Source organism: Centroberyx affinis, unplaced genomic scaffold, assembly GCF_046629955.1.
Source record: "Centroberyx affinis isolate AG114_WGS23_722 - 3 ecotype Tasmania unplaced genomic scaffold, CSIRO-AGI_Caff_v1 ptg001966l_1, whole genome shotgun sequence".
Lineage (NCBI taxonomy): Eukaryota > Metazoa > Chordata > Actinopteri > Beryciformes > Berycidae > Centroberyx > Centroberyx affinis.
The window spans coordinates 25,582-36,484 of record NW_027280317.1 but is presented as its reverse complement, the minus strand read 5'-3'; the positions used below and the strand labels follow the sequence as shown (position 1 = coordinate 36,484).

Here is a 10,903-nt window from a genome sequence, read left to right as displayed (position 1 = left end):
TGTGCAGGAATAACCTGGCTTAAGTACTGCACTATAAGTCCCAATACATTTCTTGCATGCATGTGCCTTACTGTAAAATGCTGCTGCTTAAAGAATTCTTAATTACTTAACTTATGCAGACTCTTTTAGTATTACTGAGCTTCAGATTACATTGTGAGTACCTATAGCTCAATGCATGGCACCAGATGCTTATGTCTCACAGCAGCTAAAACACACACACACACAAACATACACAAATAAATTAGTAAAATCATTCAGTACAGTGCATCAGTGATACACTCGATAACTGGGCTTTTAAACCTAAGAAGCTTTTGATTTTAGCTAAAAACAATCATTTGAACCACTTAGAGGAAACCCTTTTCAAAAATCTGTTGCTCATTTACATAACCCTATTGCACATGTCTACAAACAATCCAATGAGGTTCTGAAGTGGATAACATGTAACAACTGGGGGAGGGACTTCCTTTCAGGAAGAGCAACAGGAGCTCATGGTCTGGTGAAAAGGTATGTTAAATTTAAGTATTTTAGCTAGTTTAGATAAAGATCATTTGTGCATGAAGCTTTAAAGATGAATAATATAGTTTTGTTTTGTTTTTTTACATTTTGTGCTTTGCTTTTTTGCTTGTTATTTTGTGGTGCTGATACTTCCTTGTTTTTGAAATAAAAAGACATGAACAGAGAGAAAAAGTGAAAAGCTATATTTCTGTTTTGCAAAGTGCAAAAGGCACATTGCAGATTTTTTTTCCCAAGAGAGAGCTGTGCCTTGTGGGTCGGTCCAGGAGGGGACAAGATGTTGAGTCACGGTTCCAATACGTCAGTAGAGGTCGCCATATACTTCAGCAACTGTCCAGGGAGTGGAGTCACCTAGATTGAATTGCTGTGGTGCTTAATGTGGAAGCAGCAGTCTTTATTTTGGTCAATATTACAAGAGTAGTAATCTTAACTAAACATAATTACAAATTACAGAGGTTATTACGGATCTAGAAGCTATATATCTAACTTTTTTATTTTTGTGGGAGGAGATTTAGTTTTACTCATGATGCATGGCTCTACTCCACTGACTGTGTATGGATGTATGGAGAGATCTGCATCCAGAAGTAAGACAATTCTCATGGATGAAAACAAATGTAAATTGTAAATCCAGAACAGATTCTTGGCTAATAAATCAAGAATTTCTTAGATGTGTGACAGATCCTACGACAGATCATTGTCTCACTTCATTATGTTTAAAACTTGACTGGAACTAGGACTACACTGTCTGAGGAGAGTAAAAGGAGTCAATTTCAATTTCAATTTCAATTTACTACGTTACATAATGGAATTAGCAGTTCAGTATCACTTCTGCATGGTACTAAAAACATTCGAGGTAAATCACAGCATACGCCAGGGAAATCCCGCTAACCCACATCTGTTCATCATGGCTGTGGAATAGCTTGCTATTTATACCAAGCAGAAAGAGGACATCCAGCAACTTAATGTGTGTGTTTTTTCTGGGTTGCATTTAAATTTGGAAGAGTGAGTTGACGGCCATTCATGATCACATTTGGGTGTCTTTACATGACATTACACTTCAGAATGTCAACAGGAGATTTCTGTTTTTGGAATGGTCAAGTGTTTGAGATTAAACATAATGTCTGACTCTGCCCCATTCTGCAGCAAGATATACAGTATAAGGATTGAGGATCCCTCCCCATTTTAGTCTTAACATGGAACAGCACCACCTGCTAAACTAAATTGCGTTTTACAAATTTAAAGACATGTCTGGATCTAACATCAAGACCTTAAACTTTATGCTGTTTTGCCTAAATCAAACAAATGCAGAAAGATATTTGTCTCAATGTTAGACTCTCTCATTGACTTCCAGTTACAGTTGGGAGGACTATCTTGATATTCCTATCCCATGAAGCAGGGTTTTTACCTCAACATCTTATGATACATTCCAGTTTGCATTTCAAAATTCCTCTCCAAAATTTTGCCTTCAAAAATGCTGTAATATGTAACCAATCCAAACCACCAAGATCAACCAACACCAAACCATCTCATTGAGCATTAATGCTTTATTTGCTCACATTTCTTGCAACCTTATTCAACACATTAAAATGGTAAAATAAGATTAGATTCTCATACAGACAATAATTTAAATAAATACCATAATCAATTATCATCAACAAATGCAATAAGCAGTATCATTGAACAAAGGCCTAAGGCTTCTTGACTTTTTCTGGAGCATTTGACTTTTTTCTATCCATTACAGGGGAGGCTATGTTTAAATATGCATCAATAAGTAAATAAGTAAACAGTTAACAGCTCATTATTTTCTTTTGGCATCATCACAGTCATTCGTGAAAACTCAATTTTTATTGTACAATCATTTCTGCAAAGTGCTTTGTGACAATATGCCTCACAAAAAGGTTGTAATGTCTTTTTATAGTCTTTCTTTCTTCAATAAAAGAAAAACACGATTTACCTTTGAGATGTTTGCCCACAGCTCTACCTTCATCACATGGATGAGCTTTTTGAAAAACTGCACAGCCCCAAAGGCATCCCCCTCATCGTCATCAGAAACAAATCTGTATGGCACTACATCAGGATGCTTGATATGATCTTCGGTACGTGTTGTTGTAACATTTTTGCACTTTACATTGCACTGGATAACTGTTCATCTTAAATACCATGTAGTAAATAATACAAAACTATTTTACACAGCACAATGCGAATAAAATATTTAAATTCACCCAATTGGCGTGACAAGTAGTGTTTAGCAATATCTCACCTACAAAATTAAATCGGTAACAGATTAAGAATTTTGAACCCCTGCGTATTCAGAGGTTTGCTGGATATGGTGGTAAGGCAGTCAGTGCAGCCGATATTATTTTAAAAATTGTCATGGTGAAAAACGTTGCTACAACAGTGAGTTTCAATCCGTTGTCTTGAAGGTTTGTTGTCGTTATCACAGTGTGAATTGTTCCAACTTCCAGCATCCTTCCCAGACATAAAGTCTGCTCAGCACTCCCACATCCGATATATCAGAGTCCCTCTTGTTACAGCAAGCCATCTTGTTCAAAAATGGAGGGCAGAAGTGAGAAATCGAAGGGGACAAACTTGACCCCTGTCCCATGGTAGAATTTGTTCTGGAACTCGACCCTGAAATGGAGTGTTCATGTAAGCAACGGCACTCTAATGATGGCAGAAAAAACGATTAACAAGGTGAGTTCATAGGTGCAGCTGTGACTCACCAGTGGAGGCGGAGAGCATGGAGGAAGGCGGACAGGCCCTCCATGACCAGCAGGATGGACACGGTGAGCACGGCGAAGAGCCCGAACACAGGAACCAGAACCAGCACTCCTAGTCTGGTGGTGATCCTCAGACCGAGGCGCATCACCATGCCCCACAACACCTCTGACAGCTCTAAAAAGAATAAAAACACAGTACGTGTTGGCACACATAAAATGCATGCATGCGCATAATCACACACACACTCACACATAAATGAAATACAAAGTAGAAGGTAGTAGAAACGGACTGTACTTACGGGCATGAGCCAAGCTGAGAGCCCAGAGACGCAGGTAGGAGGCAGTATTGGAAATGCAGCCCAAGCAGTACTCTATGGTATGGATGGCCTGGTGCAGGAGCACATCCGCAAAGTCAAACTGCAAGACAAAATAATACATAACATACCCTGCTAAAATGATATTGATCGGTGATTAAAAATCAGAATGGCTTTTCTGTTTTAATACAGCATTAAGTTTAGGTGGTGATCACACTTAAAGCTACAATATGCAACTTTCCACCTTGAGGTTTGCTAGTCCCGCCCTCCTCCTCCTTACACTCCAACACTTCTCACTCATCTTCAAAAGCCGTCTACTTTAAAATGGCATCTAGCCCAAGGCTGAAGGAACCGGCATCAGAAGAAGCGGATGGGAAACACATGAAATTTGCACTTATGTTTTTAACTTTTGACATTGGTCTTGTCCGCTGCACGATTAGCGTCACTATACATTATTTTCTGCTTCTTTTCTACTGCTTTGTGCCATTGTTGCTGTAGCTATGATTTTGCTGTGCCTGCTAACCTCACCTTGACCGCCACAACCCAGCTCACCACTGGCCGTGCCTACACCCACAGCAAAGGGTATACACCCCCAAAACATCCCAAATTTAAAAGCCTATTTCAGTTAAATGGTGGGATTTAGGCATGTATACACTGGGTCACAGACAGAGGTAATGTAACATATATTCTAATTATTTCTTGTTATTTTAAGGTGAAAATAGTTACATATTGCAGCTTTGAATGCAATATCTGACATCTAGAGAGAGGACACCTCTTTGGGAATTGAGTCTCTGCTGGTCATTTCATCAAGTCCCTCTTCTTCATCGTCTTCATACGGCGGTGCTGTGGAGTTGTCGTCCTCACTTACACGCCTCACCCTCTCATAACCCTGAGGTGAGACGACAGCGTTAATTATCATAAGTACTGAAAAATATATCAATGACTGCTCAAGCAGAAAACATGCTCAGATATTACATCACACTCACTCTGCGTCTGCGCAGGCCTTTGCCTCCGCGGTACAGCCAATAGAGGTAAAGAGGTTTTCCTAACAGCAGCACAGGAACTGACAGCATGGCTACCACGACTAGGAAGATCTGCAGCCCAGTCTGCGGAATATAACACACACACACACACACACACAAAGGTCAAACACATACAGAGCTGATAAATAGATAATATTTCACATGATGTCATCAAGACATACCTGTCCTGGGTAGAGAGGAGTGACATCGGCTCCCTGCATGAGGAACATGTTGATGAAGTGAATGAGGATGCTGGGGGCGAGGCAAGAGTCGCGCGCACTGAACGCCACCCACTTGTAGAGAATCATGCAGACCAGGTAGCCAAAGAGACAGAGCAGGAAGAGCAGCTCAGGGAGAAATAGCAGATAGACATTAAATTTCTGTCGGAAGTGCCTGAAGGGAGAGAACAAGGTGTGGGAAGAAAGAAGGTGGTGATTATAATGACTGGAGCCTCTCAACACTAACCTAAACAACTGGGGAGAGAGTGTACTACAGAATAAATAAACACCACAGTGTTATTTTAAAATCATAGTAATACTGATTCAAGTACCATTAAAAACTTTCAACTTCAATTTTGGTTGGCTACTCGTGTTGATGTCCAAATATACCAAACAGATTGACACTGAAAGTAAAGATGCTGTTTCATGGGGTCTTTAACAAGGGTGACATAATGAAACTGCCAGGGACTTCCAGCTCTAGTCACTCACAAGTGGTTGAAGACACTGAGCACCACTCCAAAGCTCATGTGTATGACACCAATAATGACAGACATCTTCATCTTGTAAGAGTTCAGGAAGGACAGGCGATTCACTGCCATGTTCCATATCTGCCAGAAGGTTAGAAAGCATCTCAGTGAAAATTATATCCAACAAGAAAGACTCAGTAAGACTGTATTGTGAGGTGCAGTATCATCTGAGTTACTTACAGGATCGATGCCAAATGGATAGGGTCCACTGAATACGCCACTGATATTAGGGTCTAATGTGAGCAAAGCGTTTGTTTGGAGGGTTTCATTTCTGCAACATAACATGTACGTATCAATTAGAAAAAAACAGAAACACATAAAGCCCATTAAGACTCAGTGTTTGTATTGATGACTCACGTCCACTGCTGATTTATGAACATAGCCCGGACACTCCAGCCAGAGCCAAATATGTTGATGGACTTGGAGAAACAGTCATTGTAGATCAGCCCAGTGTACACAGAGAAAAGCCCCATCATTAGGATGATGTAGCGCCCCTCGAAGAACATCATCCAGATCTGAGGGCAACAGAAACACGATAGCTGTCAGTGAGAAAGAAATTAAAAACAACAAAACACCACATTACAGATGAGAGGGGAAAGCAGTTCCTGCCTCGTTACTGGATCGTTTCTTCCTCTGCTTCTTCTCTGTCAGCACCATCCACAGGGCGAAGAACGTCATTACCGCCCCGTGCCCAAGGTCACCGAACATCACGGCGAACAGAAAGGGGAATGTGATGATGGTGTAGGGAGCTGTCAAAGAGAAACATGTTGAACACACTTGCTTCTGAACTGCTCCAAACCTGCGCTCAACAAAGTTTCAAGTTTCTTTATCTATACAGCCCTTTATCACATCAGTCTCAAAGGACTTTACAGAGAATGGGCCGAACTAGATCTAACTGATCAACAATCAACCATAGAACAGAATGATACAGGACAAGCATCAGGAAAAGCACAGGACACACAAGAGCAGATTTTATCAAGACAGAACAGCCTACCTATTCTACATAGCCTAATCTACCCAGTGTTAGACCCTTGAAGCATGCAAGGAAAAACCTCCAAGAAAACCTTGTTAGGGAAAAAAAAAATGGAAGAAACCTTGGGCGGGCCAAATCAAAGAGGGAACCCCCAAAAACAAAAGGGCCTCTTGACAAGATATAGAGCAAGTAGCCTCATCAGATCATACACAGAATATCTGTTCTCACCTGGACTCGCCTCCTGGTAGTCTCCGACCCCGTAGGCCTCCACAATGCTTTGAAACCCAGACGTGAACTTGTTGGTTCTTAACAGGGTGGGCGGAGTGTCGTTACTTGGGATGCGGTTTACGAAGGACGGTACGGTGGCGTCACCTTTTCTCTGATAAATCAGAAACAAAAACATAAAGGGTGATTATAAAACTGGTACTAACTTTACACACCTGGTTCATATTCTACAGACTTCTCACTCACCGAGCCTTCTTCTAGTGCCCCCCGCAGGTTGGCCAGGTCACTGACAGGACACCACACCTCCGCAATTAGACACTTGTTGGTGACATCGAAGCTGCAGAGGTTCAGGATATGGTAGATAGCCTTCATCTTTTTCACCTGCACAACCCAGGTGAAGGCCGACTCGGAGGCCTTCTGCAGAACTTGCCTCAGGTAGTCCTCAGTGCGGTGCAGCACCTGGAGGGGAGACACTTCATTATAAACTATGCAAGTGTTTGAATGTTACAGTTACATGTTATTCCTGTCTGGACCAACTGTATTTAGGCCCTGGCAAGAGATTTATCAGTCCTACGTTGTTAAGGTCTTGGATGCGTGTCCTTAGGCTGTCCATCACATCTGCTCTCTCCTCATCATTCTCAGGGTGCGGATAAAGATGGCAGTGATAACTGAGAGACACCAAAGCAGACGAATATGATGACAGAGTTACATCAGGCAGGTTAAGATGTGATAACAATAAGTTATAATAAGTCGGCGTGTGATGATGGAAAACTTACCAATCACAGATCTTTTGAACTTTCTGTCCAATCTGGTCACCCCAGAATGAGATGAGAAACACAACACTTTTGTTGATCTCACCCTGAAATAACACAGATTAGGCATGTTATTATTATATCTTACCTCGCTATCATGCAAAGACAAAGAGCAGAAACTGCATGAGTACATGAGTAAAAAATTACATTAAAATGTATCCCCTGTCCCAGTAATCATCTTTTGTTGGCACAAAAGGGGACAGACTATATATCATTTAATAGCATTTAGGGAAATCATTTTTACTGATATGGTAGGAACTACTTTTTTGTGTCTTCTAAAACACAAAAAAGTAATTCCTGCTGTTTGACTTTACAAGGCAGAATGGATACCACACAGATTTCTCTCATCTCCATCATAAAGAATATAAATTCAACTCACAGTGTCCAGATCGGCCAGGCTCTCATCCACTTCTGCGTAGCTGAGGATGGTGTAGCCCTTACACACTCTCCACAGCATGCGCTCAAAGGCCTCTACCTTCACCCGCTGGATAAGACCTGACACAAACCTGCGGCCCGGGACAGAGTTCAGCTTTAGGATCTAAACCTTAATCATGTTGACGACATCTTGTTGTGTGACTGAATGATACATATTAAAGCTCACCCCAGCTTGGCTCCGAGTCTTTGCATACTGGTGCATCCTGTCACAGAGTCTGTCTCCATAGTGGGGAATTCTTCATACTGGGGGCCAAGAGCCTCGTGCTAAATATATAAAGGAACACGTTTTATTCATGAGAGCTTGCATTAACCGTTTCTGCTTTGCTTTGCTGTGCTGTTAATATCCGCAAACCCACTGTGCCGTTTACACTTTGGAATGCGATGTTTATTTTCTCTAACGCCTGTCTGGAATAAACATCATTGTTGCCTTCCCTGTATCCCTTTTTTAAAACGGCAGTCTGTATGAGTCAGGTGCTGCTTGTAATTCCTGCATTGTGGCTGTGCCATTAATTATAGTCAGCAGTACTTCTACCCCTGTCACCCTAGGAAACAAATCACAGAGTCACAGGAAAACAGGATGTTTCTTAGTGAAGAGTGGGGACTGGGAAACGGAGCGTACGACAGACGGTTGGTGTGTAGGATACATGAGTCACACAGTGGCTGAATAAACACACTCACTCTTGAGCGGCTGTGTACGAAGGTCCGTGTGATCTTCAACATGTGTGTGTACTCTGTGAGCTCCAACAGGTTCCTCTGCAGCTTCTCTTTGTTCCTGGCCACCTCGCTGAGCTCCATCTCCAGCCTCTGCAGCTGCTCCTGAACATCACACAGATTCACCACCAGCTTAACTCTTCATTCTCCAGCTGGATAACCTGCTCAGGTTCAATTGAGCTGCTAAAATTCAACACTGCACATTGTTAACCGATAACACAGCGTTGATTGACACCATTGATGCTAGACAGTGCTTAAAACGTATTCATAGATAAATTACATGAGAAATCATCAATCACAATTAAGCAATATCACATGAGAGGGAGTGCTGTTATACTAAATATCACCAAGGATTTGATTCGGTCGTAGGCATGAGGCCACAAGACGAGTGCCAAAGATAATTACAGCCGATACACAGTGTAACAGCACAACCTCGAGTGTGACATTGCTTTTATACAACAGTTCCATTAAACAAAGCTAATTATCAAGTAATTTGAGACAACAGATTATGATTTTTGTCTTTTATTTGTCTCCGCCAACAAAAGCAGTTCCCTTAGGATTCCACTACCAAGCGTTGCCAAGCAACACTTAAACTGTTTTGTAAAGCAGAGTGATACATACTGTATAGTAAGACGTCCCAGTGCTGTTATACTATCTATCAGCACTCATGTAATGCCTCCTGTCCAATCAAATTACTCGACCAGAACTAACTAGTGTAAAACACAATGACACAACACGCAGTAAACTTACCATGATCTCAAGGACTTGTTTGGGGGGCGGGGCGACTGGACTTTCATCTTCTTCTGGAACGGCTATATTGGCCTTTTGGATCTCTCTCAAAAGGTATCCTGTCCACAGAAAAGGTAGCAAACCTATTGTGATAACTGAATAATAAAATGTCAGAGCAAGTTAAAGCTACAATGTTCGCACTAGTGATCTCAGTATCTCACAGATGCCAGTCTGTTTTACAACATCTAGTTCTCTGGCCTTTTTTGCAGAACTGAATCAGCCCATCAGCTGTTCGCGGTCCAGATGACATTTTGTCCAGGTGTACACCCACGTGATGTGTCCCCAGCTGCTGTGCTGTCTTACCCAGAATTCTCTCCATCTCCTCACATCTCTTGATTTCGCTGACGAAGCGCCGCTGGAATGAGCTGACACTCGGGTTGAGCTGAAACCAGAGGAGCATTACGGTCAGGTGGCTGCAGATAACGGCACCGGTCACTGCATATGCCCTAAGGTTATAAAATGTGATGTCATGCTTTAAATAAGACCAATAACACTGTTGCAAAAGTGAATGTTGTAGTCTTCTGGTATGAAAACAAGTAGGGAAATTTCTTCTGCTCTGCAAACTAGCTTCACTCAAGTGTTTTAGCTCTACATTTCACCCAATTCATCCCCAAATGGAGTGTATTGGAATATTTAGGCCGAATTCTTTGTTGTCTTCTCTATGTCTGTCTGTCTCTCTCACCCACTCATTCAATGACTCGCACCACAACCCCCCCCCCACACACACACACACACAGAAAGAGAGAGAGAGAGGGCGAGAGACAGAGAGAGGGTCAGAGTATGTAGGCTACACACATTTATTCTATCTATAGCTTGGAAAACACAAAACACAGAGACTTTAAAACGGGTCGTGAAGTAGGCCTAGAGAATAAATGGAAAATGTGTTTTGTGCATCATTTAATCATCGGTTATCATTCCGTAGGCTACTTACATCTCGGAACTCGACCAGTCCCATCTCTCCGAGCTCACTAATGCAGTCATATTCCGACCCGGACTGCAGAAACAATTGCGCCAAGCACATCTCCTCACTTCGGAACACCATCTTATCTGCCACCAAATCTCCTCCACTTTCCGGCCTTATAATTTGGCTTTACTCTGCCTGGACAACGAGCGGTTCACTGCAAATAACAACCTACGACATCACACTTTACCGAGTCTGTGGCTCTAAACCCCTTAACCAATTAACGTTCGCCGAGGATTAATTATTGTCCATTAATAATGACGATTTTCAGAGAGGAAATTATGCCATTGTTGGTCTAGATGTCGCGCCGTGTAAAGGTAGCGCGTGCTCCTTCAAAAGGCGTTTGATGTCTATCGCATAGATATGAAAACAAAGACCGAAACCTCCCTATTGCACCTATTGCATCTAGCGATCTCCACGAAAGGCGTCATCCTGTAGACCAGGCTACCTTGAACACCTGTCACTGTGTTGCAAAAAGACGGTAGCAACGCAACGCCGGTCGGTCCAAACTGAGCAGCAGTCAAACTAAACGATTTATCATCCACCCGCCATATAGGCTACAAGACAAACGGAGCTAAAGATACCCTCGTACGTTAAAAAAGCGATAGTCAGAAATAGGCTACGGCCTTTATTCGCATTACGTCGCCCGGCAATTGACACAGATTGCGTCTTTGGGTTGCCAG

At 42.2% G+C, this 10,903-nt stretch overlaps 1 protein-coding gene across 1 annotated transcript; it reads right to left on the bottom strand.

The window, feature by feature from the left end:
- Nucleotides 1–2,404: 2,404 nt before the first annotated feature.
- On the bottom strand, nt 2,405–10,301 carry atp6v0a2a (ATPase H+ transporting V0 subunit a2a). Its single transcript, XM_071530749.1, has 20 exons — nt 10,191–10,301; nt 9,563–9,641; nt 9,221–9,318; nt 8,438–8,575; nt 7,926–8,023; nt 7,704–7,830; nt 7,289–7,371; nt 7,087–7,180; nt 6,759–6,971; nt 6,516–6,666; nt 5,924–6,063; nt 5,672–5,829; nt 5,495–5,585; nt 5,277–5,395; nt 4,752–4,962; nt 4,534–4,653; nt 4,320–4,436; nt 3,533–3,650; nt 3,237–3,408; nt 2,405–3,144 (listed from the first exon to the last, which is right to left on the bottom strand). Exons 1-20 carry the CDS (start codon nt 10,299–10,301, stop codon nt 3,042–3,044), a joined length of 2,541 nt encoding a protein of 846 aa, XP_071386850.1. The 3' UTR covers nt 2,405–3,041.
- Nucleotides 10,302–10,903: the final 602 nt, after the last annotated feature.